The 24,506-nt window shown below is 31.8% G+C and overlaps 1 protein-coding gene across 2 annotated transcripts in view; it reads right to left on the minus strand.

Moving 5' to 3' along the window:
* LOC142984139 (opioid-binding protein/cell adhesion molecule-like) overlaps positions 1-23,101 on the minus strand; it is a 187,328-nt gene extending 164,227 nt beyond the window's left edge. For both annotated transcript variants that reach the window (XM_076131545.1, XM_076131544.1), the window contains exons 1-2: positions 22,980-23,101; positions 3,748-3,967 (exon numbers count right to left, since the gene is read on the minus strand). In XM_076131545.1, coding sequence (XP_075987660.1) covers positions 3,748-3,811 — 64 coding nt within the window. In that variant the 5' untranslated portion in view covers positions 3,812-3,967; positions 22,980-23,101. The remainder of the gene's footprint in view (positions 1-3,747; positions 3,968-22,979) is intronic.
* Positions 23,102-24,506: the final 1,405 nt, after the last annotated feature.

A 24,506-nucleotide genomic window follows, 5' to 3' on the forward strand; every position in this document is an offset into this window, starting at 1 on the left:
TTTGACAGCAGCTGTCAATGAGTACCGCAATTACGGGCCGTTACAAAAATATGTGTGTTAATACTACACTTGAAGATGAAATTGTATTTTTTATTATTTGATTTGGCCTACTATGAGTGCGTTATTATATGAGCGAAATGATTTGTGAGTAATTTTATTTACAGTTGCAATAAAAGGCGGGACTAATTTGGTACTTTTTTATTAGTTTGATTGCCTGTGTTATTTTTTTGTTTAATGTTGGAGTAGGCATTTGTCTACCATCTCACATGATATCTGGACTGTATTATGTACGTCTGCTAACTACAAGGTCTCGGGTTTTATTCTCCAATCAGGCAAGGTCCTACGGCCCAATGGCAGCCCGCTAATGGCAACAGGCTTGCTCCCTAATTTATAAAACTAATATAAGCGGCAAACTAGTTCGAGTGTATTTATTACACCTTTGCCTATAAATTCAGGGCTCATAGGCCTTAACTGTATGTAATTTTTAGGGTTTCGTACCCAGAAGGGTAAAACGGGACCCTATTACTAAGCCTCCGCTGTCTCTCCCTCTGTCTGTCTGTCTCCAGGCTGTATCTCATAAACCGTGAGAGCTAATTTTTATTACCGTTCCTGCCAATTGTAGGCATAACACTAGAATGTTCAGTGTAGGAAGTTTCCCTATAGAATACAAAATGTATTGCTAAATAAAGTCGAATCGTATGCTAATTCTCCATTCACCTATTAGCACATTGACTCAATGAATGAATTATTATAATGGTTTAACCTTCAAAGTGTTATTGACTCTTGTTTTCACAATGTAGGCACAAGCACGAATTTACGATGCGTACATAATCGATCACTAAAAAATATTTCCTAGACTTTGTTTTTCTTAAAGGCAACTCTCGCATTTAGAATTGCTGTTGTAAATAAATATCATGGGCAGGGCTTGTACTATGGTGACCAAATAACTGATAAACACACTTATTATTACTGAATATAATACTTATATAGATACATTAACAACCAAGCTCAGAACAGAATATACTCGTGGTCATCATACAAATATCTGTTCCGGGTGGGATTCGAACACACCACACGCGGCGCTACGGTTGTTGCGGCGAGGTGGTCACCTCGCCACTTTAACCACTGCGCCTCACCACTTTAACCACTGCGCCAATCGAACAGTTAAAAATATTTACTCTTTATATACCTTTTGACCTTCTTGTTCTCTATTTCTTATTATGTATAACCAAAATACTTCTGGCGTAACCGTTTACATAAAAACCAGTATTTCCGTACAGAATGATAAATATTCCTAATTAATTAATGAATAATTCATGGCATTCTTTTTAAATGTTCTTGCTAATGACGCCGTAGTATATCTTTAGTACATATTATTATGTATTATAAAACCAAGTCTCGCCGTATTTGTATGTTCGTGATAAACTCAAATTCTACTGAACGGATTTCCATACGGCTTTGAACGAAAGATAGATAGATTCTCGAGGAAGGTTTTAGTTCACAATTTGTTAAGGTAAAGCGGGCGAAACCGGGGCGCTAGTCGATAAAAACAACAAATATAGTCTTATTGATATAAAATAAGTAAACAAAAAACATTTACTATGCACTTAACTAGTCATTCGCACTCAGAACATCGTCAATATAAAATTATCTTCACATCCATAGACTAGTTTTTTTTTCTGTCGTAAAAACTCAACCTTGTAGCCTCTATGTCTGTCATTATGTACACAGTTGGCTGCCCGCGTCGGCCTAGAAATAACCACTAAAATACAAGCCTTAGTCATTCTAGATCTTTAGGATTTCCCGGTATTGTCTTTAAATCATAGACTATTTTAAAAAACTAGGCCACTATATTTATGGTCTCGTCTATGGTGCGAGTTTTTTTTCGTCACGATGACAGAATACGGGTCGAATTAAAGAGGTAAATGACCGGATAAATTATACGCTTTTGAAAGCGTAATGATATTAATATGTCTGTTTTTTTGGGTTCGACGAAAATGATTCTTTGAAATCATCTTTATGCCATCAAAAACATTCTGTAAAAACCTCAAGTCTCGCCGTAAAAAGTTGTGAGATCTATATAATACCAAGTCGATTAATCTATTTAGTCTCTACTTAAAGGACCTTCTGTCTTAAGTTATTACGTATGTTATTATCATGCCAATTAAAAAAAATACCTTTAAAACAAATAGACCGACCTGGCCATCGCATGATTTAATTATTAGTATGTATCACACTAATCAGCACGACGAGAAGTTAATGCTCCTGAAATGTTAATGGCGAATTTGTGTTTTCTTGCGATGACCAAGTCGATCTATTTGTTTTAAAGGTATTTTTTTTAATTGGCATGATAATAACATACGTAATAACTTAAGACAGAAGGTCCTTTAAGTAGAGACTAAATAGATTAATCGACTTGGTATTATATAGATCTCACAACTTTTTACGGCGAGACTTGAGGTTTTTACAGAATGTTTTTGATGGCATCTCACTTCTTTTTGTAGAGCGAACATAAGTCCAATTTCTACGGAAAGACGTTTTTTTTTTTCATAATTCAACATATTTTCCTATGAGAATGTTGTTCAGTTTCATGGGCTAAACACCCTTACCCACCCTATACCCCCTCCCGTTATGCCTCATATAGTAGGTACCTATTTACACCTATTTATTTTTATTTTATTTTCTACAGTAATAATAATTCATTAACTGCAAATGTAACCTTGTAATCTTATACATTTATATGGGATTACAAAGTTATTGTTGCAGTTGGTGTATTTAGAAAACTGGACCGAAATTAGAAAATATTACATTTTTCCCATGATTAAGACACTAAACCCTATTTGTATTCTAAATTTTAAGCTTCTAAGTCTGCTAGAAGTACCTTAGACTTTTGATGATCGGTGAGTCAGTGAGTCAGTGAATCAGTGAGTGACAAAATTCAAAATTTTAACAAGTTGTCATTCTTAAACTACTGGTTCAAATTGACTGAAATTTTAAATATACCGTGTTTATACAATGACTAATTAGTTGCTGAAAATCCAGGCTTCTTGTTTTATCCACAACGAAATTATAGGGGTGTCAAAAATAGCCCGAATTGCTTCGAGAAAAGGATGTTACGGCCGTGCCGCTTTTTTTTTGCTCGACTTGCGGGGGCACTTCCGTGCCCCCAGATATCTTCTTTATTCTTAGAAAAATCACAATTTGATGTTTTACGTTAACAAAGTATTTAAATACTACAGAAATAACACATTTAGAAGCACAACTATAACAATACATAATACACAAATCTATACTAATATTATAAAGCTGAAGAACTTGTTTGTTTGTTTGAACGCGCTAATCTCAGAAAGTACTGGTCCGATTTGAAAAATTATTTTAGTATTAGATAGCCCATTTATCGAGAAAGGCTATAGGCTATATATCATCACGCTACGACCAATAAGAGCAGAGCAGCATTAAAAAACATGTTACAAAAACGGGGAAAATTTTGACCCCCTCTCTCTTATGTGACGCAAGCGAAGTTGCGCGGGTCAGCTAGTATAATATAGTGTAAAGTTCGTATATATTTTTTAGTGTAAAATATGCTTAGTGTACAACTTTCGCGTTGCGCGTTTTTGAGTAAATTCTTATATCCTATCAATATTTTACACAATTTTTCTCATTATATCTACCAATAAACCCCAAAATACAAATAAAAAAATGATAGTGACATATGTCAAATATGACAGCAAACGTCAAAACACTCACCTGAACATTGTGAAACAGCCAAGACGAAGAACGCCATACACAAAGCCAATCTCCTCAACTCCATGTTTCTGTATTAATATATCACTTGTTTAACACTATACAGTTCACTATTAGTAAGAATAACTTACTAAAACTTTGTATAAATTGTTAAAAAAACACTTTTTTGTTAGCACTTTCACTAAAGGCACATTCCTTTCCGGTTAGGCACTGTCGTTTCAATCTGTGAAAAGAAATTATGATTAACTTTACGATAGAGGAGGTTTTTTGGAAAAAGTAGGGTTTATAGTGTCTGTTTGTTACTATGACTTGAATAGATTAATATGAATAAGGCTTTCATAGTTGCTTTGACCATTTGATAGTCTTTTAGGAAATAGACTTCATTCGCGTCGCACGTCGCACAATGCGGCGTCAATATTTAAGAAACTTAGTCAAAGTTACGCAGAAAGCTGAATAATCAATAAAAATGTTATAAAAACACAAAAATAACATCGAAAACTTTCTGGTTTGTTCGCAAAATTAAAAAGAAAACAATATTGCGGTGCATTTTACTTCGTTTTGTGTCTGGTTACAACTAAAACTTATTACAATTAAACGAACAATAAAATCAACATCACTTTCTTTTAAAATCAAGTTTTATAGTAGTTCGTTCCATACGCCATAAGAATCAAATCACACTGGTACAAAAATATCTCATTCCGATATAATTTATAATTTATAGCAGAGTTTTACGGAAGTCGATACAGCTGTTCTCGAGCTACGGTGAACATTGCCCATTGTTCTTTAAATAAACATTTTGAAGCCGAGTATTGCCCTTCATGTTCCATCTTGAGAAATTGAGGATTAGAAAGTGTACTTTTGATATCGGTATTTGGGCCCTTTACTATCTCAATATGAGGTATCTTATTTTGTTTATTACTCTTTGGACTAGTTTCATGACATTTGGGTAAGTTTGAGATACGCTATCCGTTAGATAAAGTATCAAAAGAACTGTCCAAAATTACGTGTGATAAGGTAACTTATACTTATTCAAAGACTGTGTCGGCTATGAAACAACAAAACTTGTTAAAAAGTTTTAACACTAAATAAAAGTATTAGTAATTCTGATTATTATAAAGTGATTTTAACTCTAAAATATACTAACTGTCATACTAAGAAACGTAAGATCTGATTAGTTATTCTGTATTGTGCTCATATACAGTTTAAAAATTGGTTGAAAGTGCCAAAACACTATAAATCAGAGAAACACGACGTAAGACAGTTAATGCTACAAAGTATTGCCGATAGAAAAGCTTTTACTTAATACAAAAACAGTAAATTAACTCTAAAAACGTCAAATAATATTCTCGTTTATCATATCCGAACATCAAATACACATACTTAACTTTACCGCCAACGGCAAAATCCAAAAAAAACCTCATAACTGTAATAAACTCACAAATTATGGTTCTACCAAAAACAGATGTAGGCTCATTCATAAAAAAAAACAAGTTTGTCTATCAAAATGGTTGCCCTCATTCTTAAACATGATTAGATCGTTAATTTGATTGCCAACATAAAAAAAGCTTGTAAAATTATATAACTTTGTAATGGGATATTATAATAGATTGTACAAGACTAATCTGTGTTTAATTTTTTATTGTAAGTGCTCTCAAATATTTATTGTATGAAGATACTATTAATAATTGAACAGAGAAGCTGATAAGTATTTATATTCGATTTCAAGGACCATTACTTGAGGACCTCTTGGCTTAGTTAACCTACGCTTGCCGAGGTTGACTTATGGATGGATAACCATCTTAAACATATCGAGTTCCTCCGTGTTTCGGAAGGCTAGGCTGATTGAAGGACCGTCACTTAAATAACTTTGATCATGAAATACATAATACTGCTGATTACAGGCCTTCATTAACAAGAACACATACATAATATCAAGACTGTTATACCCAAAGCTGTAGGCAGATGTGTACAAAATACATACAGATGGTGAAAAAATTTGGTCAAATGAATCCGTTACCATCACATTTCGTATACTCTACCGCTCAAACAGCAAAGGCTATACACTAAAATTTCTTAAACCAAGCATTTCCAAATCCCTTTTTATCCATCAATCGTGATACTCATGAAATAAAGCGATAAACAACAAAATTAATGGGCCATTATGAACCCTTTAAGAATAACCTTAAAACACTAAAGCTTCATGTTATATCGTCCGCAAATAAATGCTATAAAGAGAAGTTTATTGCGCGATCATAATTCCGTTTTTATATTCAAAAATGAAAATACATAAAGATTTATTTTCGGACATAATATTATCTAATACCTAGCGCTGGACTGCCAAATTGCTAGGTGTCCTTTTTATTATCAGATCAACTAGGCATAAGTTTACATTTTGCTGAATACGTGTTAAATAAGTGGCAAGGGACAAGGGCCCAAACGAGGTGGGGGGCCTTGAGTCCACCATGCTGGCCAAGTGCAGGTTGGGGAGTTTGCATGCCCTCAATAAATTAATGTATTAAACAATAATGCATAATTATACAGTAAAACAATTATGTCTTCAAAATGTATTTATACATTGCAAAACAGTTGTAGTCACACATACATACATAGATAATTATAACGTAATAGGAAAGATTACATTTATTTCATGACAATATGTACCGTCACGTTGACGAGATATGACACGCAAAGATACCTTATTTATGGTTCAAACCATAAATGTTATACTGAGTAATCATGATATTAAGAAATTATGATTCTGCTTTTTATAATTAACGCGGTGTGTAAATTACACGGTTTTAAACAAATTGCTTTATTCGTGCTTATTTATTCATGATACAAACTTTAGATTTTTTTTATTATGTAAAATAATCTTTTGAAGTTGTTAAATTTCGAGAAAAAATAATCATCTTTATCAAGAATTTTTGGTAGAAAATTTATGAGAGCGTTTACCTTATACTAAATACTAACTCAAACTATTTAAATTTTGCTTTTAGAATTATAACAATCACAAGACAGCAGAGAAAACTGAATACGACTCCATAGAAAACAAAAAAGAAATGCTTTGAACATTAATTTGCTTATACAGTTTTCAATTCAATTATTTATAATTATAAGATTTAGCACTTAACGTTGTTTAACAAAACTAAAAGCTCTCTTGTTTTATAATCGTGCGTTTTTTAGACTACAATAGTCTTCTTGAGACCAAAATAATAATGAAATCATTTGTCAAACTACCATTATTTAAATCACCCCATAACTTTAAACCATTGCTGCATTGTACGTATAAAAAATCCTGTATGTTGTCTCTCCAAATATCTGTTACTATAATTAATAAGCGATGAGGAAGTATGTACTTATGGTGTCTAAAATAAGACGATTTATTGGTCCATGTCTTCCGCCAGCATCCCTTTGATCTCACAACTTGAGATGATAGGAACTGATCGGTTACTTTTTTAACGTCTGCTTTATGGTATAGAAGAGTTGTCTATGGTATGTCAGATTGGAGATGTGTTTCTTTGCATTCGATATTTGGATAGTTTTTGATAAGTGCTGTATTTTATTTTATGTCAGATGATTTTTTTATAGTAATGACCTCACATTAGCTGTCACTCTATCTAGCAAATAGTTTATCTCAGATATTTTTACAAGCTGTGAAACTGGTCCTAAATCTCCAATCGTTTCCAAAACATTTGAGAAGCTAAACAATTTTATCACTAGTTTAACTATGGCATTAAATATCCAATGGTCTTTACCGCTTTTGAGTAGCTAAGCAGCAACTATAACGTAAGGTTAACCACTAACTATACAAAGAAAATATTGCAGAATTCCATTTAACTACTATTACGTCCAAAAAGAAACCTTGAACTAACACCAAAATAGATCATTTTGATCCAAAAATTTTGCGTATCCAATGGCGGCCATGGTGCAATACGTAATAGATAGCTTGAGGTCAGTAAACCGGTCTGTTCCGAGTTAAATTCCCATGGATTAATTATTTCGTTACTATTGCGTATCGCGGCTGATAAATATTGATTTTGGTACAAGGGATAAGAGATTCGGCGATAATTAACTACGCTTTTAATTACATTATTTAAGAAACTTTTTAAACCTAGGTGGTTTAAGTTCTATGAAAAACACATGGTCTATGGAATATAGAGGTGGGAAAAAGAGTAACTGAAAGTTTTTTTTAAACAGATCGATAGTTTATAATACAAGTCTTCTCAAAGATTTTTTTTGGATAAGTAATAGAAATAATAAATGCTTTTTTACAATTAAGGGCTTTCTGGACTGTCTTTTTGATACCTCGTTGCCTAGCCTTTCTTTCAAGTATGTTGGAGTCGGCTTCCAGTCTTACCAGATGCAGCTGAATACAAGTATTTCATGGAGCGACTGTCTATCGGACCTCCACAACCCAGTTACCTGGGTTATAACACGACACCCTTCGGTAAGACTTGTTTAAGTTCAAAATACTAGTAAATATTTAACCAGTTTCGAATTTCATGAGAATTAAACTTGTACCACATCTCATAAACATAATTACGATACAAAATGTCGGATGTAACTAATTTCACGAAATAACGGATCCATACGTTTAACGATGCAGCGATGAGAAAACTAATCTTTCAACTTTATAACTAACATGTTAATATTAGAGGTTTAAATTAACTTGTTTTTAAATAAAAATGTCCATATTTCAAATATTGACAGCGATTCGTTTTGTCATTTGATTTATAGAAAAAAAAAATATTTTTGACAGCTGTCATCGACGTTATTAAACGTAAATATTTTTATGATTCGTCGTTTTCGTATGCTTTTTTTCCTGTTTTGTTGTAAAGAACGTGTTTTATGAGTAAAAAGAATGAAAGTATTGTCTGGCGTTGACCAAGTGCGGGTTTGTTATATTAGAGTAATAAATATTTTTATTTGACTTTTGGACAGGGCAGGCAGGTATGCAGACATACATGTAGACGTAATAATATATTGAAAGTACTTTTATTACAATTTTCAAAGTGGTTAAATATTTGTTGGATTATACTTCGTGCTTTGCTTTAAAAGTAAATACGCCAATCAAGTTTTTATCAAATCTAATTTGAAAGACATATTTTTTTATGGCCAAAATTGCAATAGAGTTTTACAAGAAAATTATTACTTTGTTGTAGACCCAAAATTTAAAGCTACTACCTACACTGTCCTTTAATACTAGTATAACCAAAAACAGTTGAAAACAAAAAAGTCCCCAACCAAAAAGAATTACCAACTGAAAAAGGAAATCATCCATTATGCACTTACAAGTTTTTACTCAAATAAAAATGTAAATTAATTATACAATTGTATTGCAGTAATAACCTCGATTAATTGAAGAAAAACCTGTATTGTCTTTTAAATATTGTTATCGGGAAAACTTTTTTTTCCTTACAAGATGGCGACACGAAAATGGCGGTCTTTAAAATTCAAGGGCAAACGCATTAAGGTTTAATGTTAAGATAAGTATGGTACTTACAAGATAATAATTGTTACCGGGTTAAAGAAAACTTAAAAATTACAATATCATTTACATTAATTTCTTTGATGAATCGATTATTGTAAAAAATGCGACAAATTGGGATCCTCCTTCTTTTTTAAAACGGTTATTACTTCCTATTATCGAATATACAGGCCTTTGAAGAGAAACTACTATAAATATGAAAGATTAAAGGAATCATTCTTTTGTTTTTGATAAAAAATATAACTGCATTCAAAGATTTTTGATAAATTTCATAACATTTTTTACCACCCCGTAAGTGTGAGAAGAAAATGTATGCTACTATTATTTTCAGAACTCATACTTACTGTAACTAATTCTCCAATTTCATGGTTTATATAACACATTAATTATAATTACATTGTTGCATAAAACGTTTAGGAAAATATTCTAAATTACATTTTTTCTAATTGTTTTCTATTCATCTTACACCTAGCATTGAACTATAAAAATATTTAAACAAAAATTTATTTTAATTAATAAATCAATCTATTAACATCCAAACCAAAGAAATATCCTAAAATGAAATCCTTAATTCGCTAATCCATTAAAATTAACACAATTACCTAATTATACTGTGATCTAATTCTAATTGTGTCTATGCTTCCAAGCATGGCCCATAGACAATAACCTTGGGTTTGAATAGCCTCACGATCCATTGAGTGCGGCCTTCGCTGTGATTGATAGCGAATTGTCCAATTGTCTTGTTGGAGATCATCCTGATGTAGATGCTGCTAATAATAGGTTGGATGCTGCAGTGTAGATTTATACCTATCTATCTTCATTTTGTTCCTGTTAAATCCAAATGTAGTCTTGTTACGGTTTTCCGAGAATACAATACTAAAAGAACAGGGTTTTTGACATGAAATACTTGTAAAAAATGATCAGGAATCATATAGATATTAACCAAATACAAACGTTTATAAATCCTAGTTTCAAGTTGCCTCAGGTGTTTTGGCCAGTTACTATTTCATATTATGCAGCATATTTTTTAAATTATTAATTTAAAACGTTTTACCTAAATACACAACCTGTAAAATATACGAGTACATAGGTGTCTGAAAGTCGGAGATTAAAATCGAAATAATTTATTTACTCTAATCAAATATTGCCTACATTGGCCAAAACTAAAACGAATAATGCCAATTAGCAAAACCTAAATAAAAAAAATGTTATTTTATGATAGAGGAAGCCATATAATTGCGCATAAAAATCACTGGAACCAATAACGTACCACAAATTATTTTTAACGATGATTGCAACACAAAACCATAGATTACGCCAAAGAAAACATGAATTCGCAATAAATATCACTATTTATTTAAGATTTCATGGCTACTAAATCAAGGCTCTGACATTAATACGAAATGACATCACATATCCTATGTGAATTAGAAAACCAATATAGGTTAGTAGACTTCAGCCAATGAGACGAACAAACAGACAAACAAGGCCAGTGTCACGTATTAGAAAGAGATGGAATATACGCAAATGTTGAAATGTGAAAGGGAGGGAAGATATGTGAGAAAAACGTGACGATACGTCGTGACTTTCTTTAAGGTTGGTGTATTAGAGAAAATTTCGGATCAGCTGCAATTTAACTTTCGTTTTTCAAGAGATTAGAAATGTAGGTTTCTGCACACAAACATTTTAGAACTATGCTATTATGGAACAAAGATTTTTCATGGCATAAATTTACGCAATATTTCTATCTAAGTTTTTAAATAACTTGATTTCATTTTGCTACAGTTATGTTATATAAGAAGGTAAGGTTATTTTTCAGTAATTTCATTCCATGCTAAACTGGCTAAGGGTCTCAAACTATGCCCAGTGAAAAGAAGTTTCATAAAATAGTTCTTAAAAGCATACAATGTCATTAATATGCGTTTAATTATCATTGGTCTAGAGCCTGATTCCTCTTACTCTTTAAGAAGCGAGTACTCCGCTGCAATGCTTATTAGCGGTAGTAAAACATACTAGACTATTATTTCCGATGATGCATTAAAAAACTAGTTTTTTTTATAAAAGATGAGTACACATATGAGTCAGAGCTATAAAATAATGATAATTATTTATTTCGCCTTGGTTGTCAATTAACTATGAGCATGGGAAACGCTTATGTAGCGTTAATCCGATGACTCAACACCGTATAAACGTCATTGTCAAATTGACACTAGGACTGCTCCTAACAAAATTTTCTACAGTCAGTAACTACTATGAATCACCGAGAGTTTGACATTTAAAATTAATTTAAGAAAATAGTTCAGTCAAAATCCGCTAGAGGCGCTGATCAACTTTTCAAACAAATTTGTTGATAGTCAGCCTAGAGTCTTTCATAAGAACTATTCTCCTTCAATAGTACGAAATGACAAACGCTTGTTATTCGATAGTATTAGCTGTAGATAACCACGCTATTCTAATGCTTTGGATGATATTCAGCTATTCCCGTATCATTAAACTAGCTGTACAAGATTTTTTTATAGTGTAAGTGGTGTGTACAATACGCAGGTACACTCTCTATTCCATCACTTTCATAGCTCATAGGGATGGGACCGGCGATAAAGCACAAGACCGGTAACTTTACATGTTTTGCGAAACTCGGAAAATTATACTACTGTTATAAATTCAGAGTAATTTTTTGTGACTTCTTGTACTTGTAGAGGTTAACTCTAGGTTCTATAATTTTTTGTGTTTATACAGCTTCTTACTAGTCCAAGAATTGTACAAATCAAACCAATAATTCCTGAGATACACCACGTTTAAACACATCTAACTTTCAGCTACCATTTAGCTCAGCCGTGAAAAGGTTTCACACCTAACACATACCTAAATAGCGTTCTTTATAGGCTGTAACGTTATCAGTTACCTAAACAGTAAACGCTGACGCAAGTCCTGATAAGTTATCGATCCACATTCGTTTATGGTATTGTAGGTTTAGAATTCGATTACCATTGGCTCACCTTCATATAAGTATTGATTATGTTAATTAGGACTTATTTTTGGGACGGAAATGTGGATTTTACAATACCTTTTGGTATTTTTTTTACCTTTGTTTCGCTTAATCTAAGAGACATGCTATCGTTTATAACTTTTAACTTTCGAGTTACATGATTATTACCTAAAACTAGTGGCTTGCCACAGCTTAACCTTGAATAAAATAATATTTTAGTAATTCTGTCTATTGGTTAAACCCTTATGGAAATCTTTACAGTAGATTCTGAAATTTAGAATGGAAACAGACTGATTGCTACTACAGCAAGTGTAAACAGTGCCGAAACGTCAAGAAACCCAAAGTTTTATACATACCATTATGATGTTTTAACTAATTTTAAAATGCCACACAGGTGTTAGATTTTTAAATAGATGTTTGTAGCTCAATTACTCTAAAACTACAGATCAGATTTTATTAAAATTTTATACACAGATAGTTTACAACTCAGTTTAACATATAGGCTACTTTTTACAAAGGGAAATCTTTCTTCTTGCGAAAATCGGAGGCTGAAATATTATAATATTCAGAACATTACGCGGTAATTTTAAACTGCAAGATGCGTAATGGTGTACCCAATTACATAATATACTTGTAACCGCAAAAAGTAACTGTTTGTTTTTATTGTATTTGAACCTTGACCTCTATAGTTACGTGGTTTAGATGAATGGATGCAGATATAGTTTTATTTAATGAATGAATACGTGGTTTTAATGTTTAGATATATTTTTAAGGAAAATCTTGAAGAAATAAAGTTATCTTATCTTCTAGGTAGGCTTCCTTTTGTTATTTTGCTTTACAAAATAAGCAATTTAGGATGATAATTTAAATTTCTGTTTAGCAACAATTTCGCTAAATGCTTGAGCAATAAAGTATCAGCAAAAATTTCATATCCAATTGTTTTCGTTCTGAAAAAGTAGTCACAAAACGTATCTTTCTTTGAGCGAAATATTTCTCAAAATTTGTTTCGTTATTTCCTATAACTCTACTTCATACTATAAACTAGAGAAACTAAAGAATCGTTTTTGCGATGCCATCAGCTTATCATACAAAATTGGTCTATAGCTACTCGGTTGTCGACAATCGATAGTGGTAGGAACCCACTATAATATTGTACAGTATGGCAAGCAACTCGAATAATTTCGAAGATTGTCCCAAACGCACACTCAATTTACCCATTTTTAAAGGTATACATATCCAAGTGAAAAGCCAAAGAATAGAACAAAATATGATCATCAATATATAAACTCTTTCTTTGTTACTCACCGAAGCGCACTGTATCGTGAATGAACGATAATACCGTCTGCTTTATTATCTGTTCGATACAGGTCAATGAGTTTCCAAAATGTTATGCACTTTTCAATTGTTATCGACAAAATGGCCGCTTTGTATTGAATAAGAGAGAGATGTGCATAGAAAAAAATAGCTTTTGGTGGAGATTAATGTTTGTTTTATGGTTGAAGAAATTAGATTTATAGGGAGTTGGATTGTGTTGTAAAAATTAAGGAAATGTTTTTTTTTTTGTTTAACCCGTTACTGTCCCACTGTTGGGCAAGGGTCTCCTCCCTAATGAGGTAGGGGTTAGGCTTTGAGTCCACCACGCTGGCCAAGTGCGGGTTGGGGACTTTGCATGCCATCAACAAATGTAATATATATAAATACTAACAATTGTGGTTCACTATTTTCGATAGTAAACTGTACATATTTTGCAACAACATCAAATGACAAAATTTTTGTCCTGCTCTGTACTTTCTTAACCTAATATATTTGCAGGCATTTCCTACTAAGAATTATATTCTTTCTTATACAGTGAATTACGCACAATACTTTATAAAACAAACCCATTCATTCCATTATCATAAAAGTACACTGTAACAATAAAAATATTACAAAATACTGTATCAATTACTTGATTATATTCATGTATTATGAAACGTTCGATGTCAAATGTCAGTGGAGCGACTTTCTTGATAGTTGCGCATGCGCAGGGTTTGATTGCAATGAACACTCTTATCTTAGTAGAAACTGTATATTATAGTTTATTAAGTAATTGTACTGATTTTAAATGCGACCGCATATTTTGGTTTGAACTTGGCTAGTTGCTAGATATTTCTGTAGAATATTTCATAAAAAATCTTCTGTAATTTTTTAATAATTTTTTTGTTTACTTTGAAATTGATAATTGACTGATCGGTTCGATTCACGGGAGGAGCAAAGTACTAATAGTCTTTTCCAATATATGTTGGAATATTTTTTGATAGTTTTTCTTTTCTCTGGTCTCTGCCTTCCCCTATAGGCGTGAGAAGAGGTGATGTTCTGTACGTATGTTTTTATTTTTCAAAAGTAGCCTAGAGTTTGGCAATCTGCCCGGTAAATAGCATTAGCAAGCCTATTACATGGGACTACTAAATCGCGAAATGTAGTAGTATTTTTAACACCGTTGCCTGAGCCTTCAATTATAACAGGCTAAATATTATGTATGTTTGTAATTTTGACAGAAAATTAGATTCTTACTACACGCGACAAAATAACCCATATGTTCCAAAACATTTCATTCATACAAACACAAAATAGTTTGGTGCATCGAACTCAAATTCCGAACTCATTCAGTGACCGGTACTGAATATTGAGTGAACGAACATTTACATAACCCGTTTAGTTCACTTCAAGTTATACTCCAGTTACCGCGTATACAGAAATAAGTTTGGTTGAAGATACAATTTTTGTATTGAAAAATATATCGACGCCATTTTTTAAAAGAATTTCTATTTTTTTTTCTTATTAGGCAACTCTCGCACTTAGATTTGCTTTTGTGTCGCGGGGACTTTTACAAACATACAAACAACGGACACAAAGTACAACCAGACCCGAAACAACTATTTGTGGATCAAAGAAATAATTGTCCGGTGTGACAATCGAGCCCACCACCTCCCAATGATAGTGGCGAGGCGACAACCTTAACCACTGCGCCACGAAAAATCTAGTACAAATCGGAATCTAGTATATCTCGGTTTTTAGGTCAACTGACATTTCTATATTGGCTAGTAATAATGTTACCAACTATGTGCTTTCGAAAACAAATAAATAATATTTGTTATTTAATATAGTAATCCAAATATAAACGAAGATAAAAATATAGGTGTCCGATATCAAATAACTATGACTGTGAAATACATATTGCGTGAATGTTTTATGTCAATATGACAGGCAGATAAATATATCATACGTTTTCTGATCAAATACTTATTTTTGAACGCAATACAGCATTGATTCTAGTATTATATGAAAACGCCTAATAAGTATGGTTTTACGAAAAGTTACTCTAAAGTTATTCATTTTCCACGTTAGTCTGGGGTAGTAAAAAATACTCTGTAGATTTCAGCCATATTTACTTTGAAAACTCCTACTGGAGTTTAAATAAGTTAGGATAAATAATCTTTTTCCCCGACCTAATACATATCTAATTGCAAATTACTTGGAAAATTCTTGCATTATATTATGGCTTCTGTAATCAAAACAAAAATTAAGTCTCATATTTATACTTAGTTGTTATTCCTAGGCACATGAGTAGGCACGATATCGGATAGCAAAATAATAAATATATTCTACTAATATTATAAATGCGAAAGTTTATGAGTGTGTATGGATGTTTGTTACTCTTTCACGCAAATACTACAGAAGCTATTACTCTGAAATTTGGTATTTAGGTAGCTAAGACGCAGAATAACACATAGGCTACTTTTTATCCCGGAAGATCGGGATTTATACGGGAAGGGTTTCCACGCGGCCGAAATCGCGGGTGGCCTCTAGTAATCACACAAACAAAAACTCTTTCGTTACTGACTGACTGACTGGACAACGCACAGACGAAACTACTGAACGTAGAAAGTAAAAAATTGGGTATAAAGATTCCTTAGGAAGTGTAGAGGAGCACTAAGAGAGGATTTTTGGCAAATCTTTCTCGAAAGGGTGGAATTCCACACAAACAACGCCGCGGGTGAAAAGCTAGTCTTTACTATATGAACTATTGACCTTCTATATACTCGTATTTACATAACAAAACACACAGCTGACATTCTTGCATCGTAATTAGATAAATAAAAGTCAAATTTTCAATGTCATGAACAAACCCGTTTTAATATAATACTTTTGAAACACCGTGGGATATCTATACAGTTGGTTACCTTGAAAGCATTTAGCAAACATTAGGGGTACGAGACAATGACGTAACTTGAGAACTTTAAAAAAAAAGGCCTATAGTCGGCACCAAAACGAAGGGTTCCATACCTTCCATTTCTTTATGGCTTATTTATAAATAGATATTCTGTGAATATTTAAAGCGTCTATTTGTTGCCGTTATCAAAATAAAGGAAAAAAACGGCAAAATGCGAATCGGAATCAATACCATCCATATCTCTATATAATATATGTATTTAGCGTCTACATATTGTAAATAGCAAAATTAAGCCAAAATAACATGTTTGTTGTATAAAAGCCCCCTTAAATATTTAGTTTATTCTGATTTGATTGTTAAAACAGCAGCTAAATTATATTATCTGTAAAAATTTCAACTTTTTATCATCGTTCATCGGATACAGCCTTGATGACAGACAGACAGTGAAGTCTCAGAAATATAATATTATGGTTCCTTACCCCTTGGGTACGGAACCCCAAAATTAAAAGGTGTGAAGACCATCCTATAGGGTGACAAAGGCCTTGAAAAACTTGTCTATTTAAAATTTAAATTTCAATGCCATGCATTTTAAAAGGATTAATAAATAATTAATTATATTTAAGTCAGGTAATTTGCCGGGTGATAGTAAATTATGCCGGTTCGCTATATTGTGTGTGTCTTCTTTTACAAAAGAGCGCCAAAGGTGTTTGACGTTACTTATATCATGTGTTGAATGACTAACGTATTCAAATGTAGAGGCAAATGTAGTAAAAAATATGTATATTTTAGCGAATGCTTTTAAAGCGAAATAGTCATAGGTACTAGTCAAAGTATTCTATTACGAGTATGTTAGTAAAGAGTGTGTGTGTGTTGTGTGACTTAAGTGAAAAGAAAAATATCGTACCTACAAATATTATACATGCGAAAGTTTGAAAGTTTGGATGGATGTTTATTAGGTACTCAATCACGCCAAAACTACTGAACATAGAATGAAATTTGGTACGAAGATAGTTAATAACCTATATTAACACAATACATTTTATAACAAGAAATCTTTTCACATGTACGAAGTCGGGGGCAGTAATATTTTAATAGCATTTAAAAATTACCTTTCTATTCAGAAGCACCTATTTTTCAGTCTAGTAAATATTACAAGGACATACTAAATAGTTACATCATTATGTATGTATGTAAGGAAAACTCTACAATGTCAAATTACAGCTCGTTTTACAGTAAATACCTATGCAGTCGTTTTTGCATAATTACTAGGTAATGACTATTGTCAACTTATTGTAAATTTAAGAGTAAAGCAAACATTTTCATTTTAAAATTATTTTTCAAACCACATAATAGCCGTTTAAACATTCGATGAAAAATGTTATTTAAAAACAAAATGGTAATCAGAGCCACCATTTTGAAAAAAAACATGCGATTTAATAAAATCATATTCTAATAAGTTATATGTAACGTAGGTGTCTAGAATATAATAGCAGAACTAGTTTTTATCATAATCATAATAATATGCAAACATTTCGCATAATTTCCTCGTAGTAAGTTGGTCTGTTTACATTTATTATCTGTACCCTTGACTTTTACCGCCACTTTTAACGTCAATGTGACATTCGTTTTTCTTTTTTTTTGTTTATGGCTTTGTGTTGTCGTGGAATAAAATGTCCAATGCTTTTATTACAATTAAATTGTAGAACATAAATTGTAGAAATTGTATACCATTAAGACATGTGAGGTTGAGGAAGACGACAACAATCAAAGAGAGAGAGAGAGATCTACTAATGAGAATAGTCGGATCATGTAAGGCAAATCTTATGACTATTTTGAACAAAATAAAACGTTATTAAATACTTATATTTTCCTTTAGAAATAATTCACGGTGTAAAGATCTCTTTATCTATTACGTCATGTTGTTTCTAACGTAAAATTTCGTATAATTTTCGTAAAATTGACAGTAATTTTTACGCGACTAAGGCGATGTTTTTGTCAAATCAGTTTGTTGTATATTTGCACAGCTGTACTCAAGATAGTAAAAATCATTTGCGGTATTCTTTAAGTAATTATTGCCACAGTATTTCACATTAATTGCAAATTCTCAATTCTATCAATTAAGTTTATCAAATGAGTCATCACTTGGTTAATTCTCAATAAACCTTTACTATCTCACAAGCAAGTAACAAACAATACTAAAAAACAACTTACATTAAATATTTTCATATAATCTATGCACTTAATTTTACTATTATTAATATTTGTCACAAATAAACACGTTAAAGTGTCATCTTTTATCTAAATTATTTTTTTAAATGCATGCAGTTTTCATACCCGCATTTGCGTTTTGTGGTAGATGTAAAGAATAAGAGCAAAATCCTCAATAATTTTGGAATAAAACGTACCCCGAAGTACCCCAAAATACCCCGTAGTGAGACTGTAATGAGAGCAACTGGGTGAAAAGAGACAGTTTTTCAACTAAAATAAGAAAAGATTAAAATTCTAGAAAATGAGTGGTCTTATAAATATAGACATCTCAGAATAAGGATAAAAATACCTCTAACAATATTATAAGTAAAACATATTTATTTTGTTACCTACGTGCGACCTCAAATCGTTATCTAGTACGATTGTGTAAGTTATCTGTTGTGATAAGAAGCAAGATAATATCGATACGCGAACACTACTAACCTATACTCGGTAGAAAGCGTATTTTATAGGAAACGAATATTTAGAGCCTGCTTTACATTCCTCAGAAAAACCACTTTAATTATTTTTTTGTTTATGGCAATTTTTGTCGAAAACGTCAGAAAAAATCTTTGACATTTATCGAAAATGATAAATGTGAAATGATCTGCCAAAATTCGAATGGTTACTGTTTTTGACGTTGACAACTGCACAGTAGAAAGTCTACACGTTATAATTTCTTAATAAAATTTGCTACCTCTCTTTATATTCAGAGGGAATGCATGCTCAGTAATGATAACATGAGGTTCGTGATCGATAAATGTAATATTTTCTTCATTATTTTTAAACTCTCGATCTCTTCTAACCCTATGGGCCATATGCAAAGCTTATGAATAAGTCTCAGATAATCTATCTGCTAGATTAAGTAGCAGCAAATATATAAAAACCACTGGCAAAATTCCATCTAATTCTTATACAAAGCTAACGCAAAGTTAGCACGTTCAGTATCACTTTATTAGGTCACTGTATGAGAACTTTGACGTTGACAGATGCACAGTAAATATGTTGTAAAAAGTTGATAGGTATTTATTTTATCTCAGCACTTAAATGCCATCCAGCTGCTTATAATAAAAACAAAAACAATACGCCTGGGAATCTCCGCTGACGAGTGACGTTGTATAGGGTATCAGTTAAATTGTATTATTTACTTCAATTCTTTGCAAAACAAGCTAGACTGTTCAAGTTTACTTTTACACAATATTGGTAACATAATAGGGACGATTGAGAACCTCCTCTTGTTTTGAAGTCGGTGAAATTATACCTTCGAAAATGTTACTAAAACTGTCTATGTTTGTGTCTTTGACTCTACCTCTATAAGTAAGTGTAAATAAGAAACCTCAGAATTATAGTCGACTTTTCTTTTTAGAGAATAGTAGAGACGCATTACTGTCCCACAGCTGGGCAACAGTCTTCTCTCAAACGAGTTTATGCCTCGAGTCCATCACATCAAACGCGGGTTGGAAACTTAGCATGAAGAAAGAAATGTGTTTAACTAATTTTAGGCAAGGTTTCATCATGATGTTTTCCTTCACCGTTATAACAAGTGATAAGTAATGTATCTTTAATTCTTTATACTACTAGCTTTATCCACATTATTCCACATACAGTTTTATCATACATATATGGGAGATCAACGCACGTGGCATTTTTGCGGATATCATTGCACTGATTAGTACTATGTATGTACTGATAGACGACTATTATCAACACTATAAAATATTTACAAGCTTATTTAGTCAGCTGTTGAATTAAATTTCAGACATTTTCTGCTAAATACATTGTTGATTTTAACTCTACCTTGAACTCAAAACTCATAGAACAATTTAAATTTCAAAAACAACGACCAAAATATATCAAATATATTTTATATTTAATAGAAAAAAAAAAGAAGTTTAAATTTAGAGGATTTCCCGTTCTTTCATTTTACCTTTTTTACCGAACTAGGAAGTAGTATAATCTACATAATTTTATCGATTACTATCGTAATAATCCACTAGATTATTCACTGGTTCATATAACGTGTAATAATTATAATTAACGTAAAATCTAGGTTAGAACTAGACTCGTTGAGTACTATCAAACGGAAATTAGTTCATTATAACTTAATTATCAAGCTGCAATCAATGCAATTGAATGCAATTCGTAATAGGTATCTTACTAAAGTTCCTAACTTATAACTAAAGAGTTTATAAAGAAAACTATATTTTAACTAGATGCCCGGGTTACACCGGGGTAATATTGAAAATATCTAGGTACTGAAACCTTCTTGGAGAATCACTCGATCTAACGGTGAAATCCATTCAGTAGATAGTAGATTTTGAGTTTGTCGCGAACAGACGCGGCGAGAGGACTTAACTATAGAAAAATTGTAAAAACTATGGAAAAAAGTAAGAAATTTTAATTGTATAATTAGTTAAGACCATCTTTCATAGTCATTATAATAGACAAACTTATTCTTTTCTATTTCTGTATTTGTTTTGAGCCTGGATGTTAATGTATCTATATAAGTATGTATTTAGAAGTACCTATATAGAGTATGTTTATCAGTTATTTGGTTACCATAGTACAAGCTCTGTTTAATTTGGAATCAAACGACCGTGTGTGAGTTGCCCAATAATATTAATTTATTTATTTATTTGTCATTTTAGGAGCATTTTCAAACATCGTACGTCTACCTACAATTTCCTAAAATTCTTTATAACCAAATTCAAAGTTCACAGTAACATAAACGTCAAAATAATAATAAAAACTAAAAATAAACTATAAAATGGCTAAAACGAAGACGTAAAGCGTGTTGAAATAGACAATCTACTAACGTAACAAGTCAGAAGGGTCAATGACACCGCGAAACATGGATACTGTCACACGAAATAATATATCTGTAATTAATAGTCTTTGAAACGCTTTAAAAACAAAAATAGACAACTCTATGATTAAAAAATATTTTTTGATCTGTGCCAATTTATCTCAAAGGGCAATCACCCTTTTGAAACGTATTTATTTTTGTTGATGAATAAAAAGTAGTAAAATTTATTTATTAGGGCATATAAAAAATATTACGACGATTTCAAATACTTAAAAAGATATATGAAATCAAGATTATTTGAATTTGAAAATGCAAAGTAACCGCACTTGGTCAGTGTCATGGGCTCAAAACCTAACTCCTTCCTAGTTCGGGAAGAGACCTTTGCCCAGCAGTAGAAAAGACATGAGTTAAAAAAATGTGTTTATATGTAAGTAGGTACGGCATTCTAAAATCCATGGCAAACAAGCATGTTTCAACTATTTCGTAGTTTATCAGATAAAAAAAGTAATCCGTAAGCCGTCTTGCGTCAGATCGCCATAAAATGTTATAAAAAAATAACAATGCAAGATTTTCAGCAGCGAAACCGCAGTGTAATAACTTAATAGTTGTAAAAAACACTGTAATTTTATATCTGAGTTTAACTGTTTATAATATTTTAAAAGACCTTGAAAGTTACTTGGCATAAAGTTATAAAAAGTATTAAATTCTAACTTTATTGTACTACAGAGTTATACCGGGTAATTGTTCTTCAGTAAAAATATGACTGACAAAATATATATTTTACCTAAATATTTAACTATTAAGCAAGTTTAGTATTTATCCATCCTGTTTCAAGAAACTTCGCGCGAAAGTTATTGACAAACGATTATATAGATAAACACTACTTTTCCAATGAAGGTACTACGTGATACTGATAATAATTAACAATATTAGATAAATTCCGATAGCAATTATCTAAGAATATATTATTATATATAATCTGTAGATTAAAATGTGTTGTATCAAAGTTTTAGATCAGAAATAAAAAAAGTGCATGGTTTTCACTCTACCAAAAGTAGCTTCTTTTAAAGTCATCTTCATTGAAAATTTATAAATATTTGACACTAAAGAAAGTACCTAGTTAAAGAGTAAAACTTTTAGGTACGTAGCCAACAGCACAGTCTAAAATAATCCCTTACCGCTCCTCAGTTATTTTCGCTTTCGCTATAATAAATAACCAGACACAAAACGCATAACATAGGTAGGTATATTTAAAAATAACCGCGCCAAAACAAAATGCACCGCAAAAAGAGTCCACAGTTTTTCTTTTTAATTTCTTTTTCACTAGTCACGTCACTTCGAAATTTGAATATGCAAATGTAGCACTGAGAACACAACTTTTTTTGTTAAAAAAAAATAAGAACACAGAAAAAAATAAAACAGAACGTTGTCGATATTTTTTAAGTTTTGTTTTATGTTAAAATAGTTGTGAAATAATTCGTTTTTACCGACGTACCGTGTGTTATCGTTCGATGCGACCACACAGCCGCGCTAGCAAGCTGAACTGAGGCGGCTTTCAAACTTTTATTTTTCCGACGCGTCGCTCGCTTTCCGAACGGAGCACAGTGTTGAGTCTTCTGAGAGAGTTTGGGAGTGTGCGTGCGATAATGATGGGCTGATGTCGATATTTCAAGTGTCGATATTTCAAGCATAAAATATTAATGATTTCTTTTGGAGATGTAAAGTTAGAGTATCGCAAATAAATATTAATTTTCTTTATAAAATTAGATTTTACTTTACCAGCAGATAGAATTTTTTTTCATGGTCTGTAAAGGGAGAAGAATCACAATTGTAACGCGATACATTCAGTAAATGAGGTCTAAATAATAACATTTCATGACACAAAATTTATTTTTCAACAATAGCGTACGACATTTTTAAATACTATTGAATCTTAAAAATATGGTCAAACTAAAGAGATAAATTTCAAAATCTTAAAATAAAAAAGGATATTCAATCAATAAAAAACTAGACGTTCGAACAATTTAAGAAATATTAAGACGTAATACGTCTACATATACTAAAAATCATAACTTTTAAACTCTCGCGTTGCATGTTTAATGTATAATAGAATACGGGAATTAACGCGAACACGCATTTTACCTTAAATGCCTAATCGTTTCGGCTTAGGTTGCACTCGCCGTGGTCCCAGGCTGACTCACTGTCATTAATAGTGTATGCAGAAAATAGCAGACGAGTTGGTTGTTTCGTTTTAAAACAATAATGATTGGTTCGGAGATGTGTAATGTACCCATTTTGTCAGAAGGAGTAGCTAGTAAAGTTTAATATGAAAATTACTTTAAACTTTAAAGTAAAGAATTAAAATCAGGTAAAATGCGTGTTCGCGTTAATTCCCGTATTCTATTATACATTAAATATACTAAAAATATAAGTAATAATAATAAATAGAGAATTATTGCTTTTTACCATAACTTTATACGTGTAAATTTTCCAATTTTTTTTGCGGATTCTCCAGGCACTATCTGCCAAAAAAAGTCAAAATTACTCACCCTAAAATCAAATACAATCGACCTAAATTCCATCCATCGAATCACAACGATGACATCACTACACCGTAACCATATCCTATATACACGTACACACTCACACTAATTGAAAAGCAGTAACTTTACACACACAAACAAACATAGAGCTTAGAGCTTTAGAACTTTTAATACAATAAAAAATACACCTTAAACTTCTAACCTAAGGTTTATTTTTCTTTGAAGTCGATAGTGTAGTGTTGCACACAAGATTTCAAATACCGAAAACGTTGATTTTCTTTTTTTTCGTATCTGGTTTTACAATTATGAAAAGATTTGTCTGAGTTGCCTGTCGTTTTAGGTTTGCGAGTTATTAGTTAAAATGAGTGCTTTCCATTACTGATTTTAATAGTGTATGCAGAAAATAGCAGACGAGTTGGTTGTTTCGTTTTAAAACAATAATGATTGGTTCGGAGATGTGAAATGTACCCTTTTTGCCA

This window comes from Anticarsia gemmatalis, chromosome 26 (assembly GCF_050436995.1).
Source record: "Anticarsia gemmatalis isolate Benzon Research Colony breed Stoneville strain chromosome 26, ilAntGemm2 primary, whole genome shotgun sequence".
In the NCBI taxonomy this organism is placed as follows: domain Eukaryota; kingdom Metazoa; phylum Arthropoda; class Insecta; order Lepidoptera; family Erebidae; genus Anticarsia; species Anticarsia gemmatalis.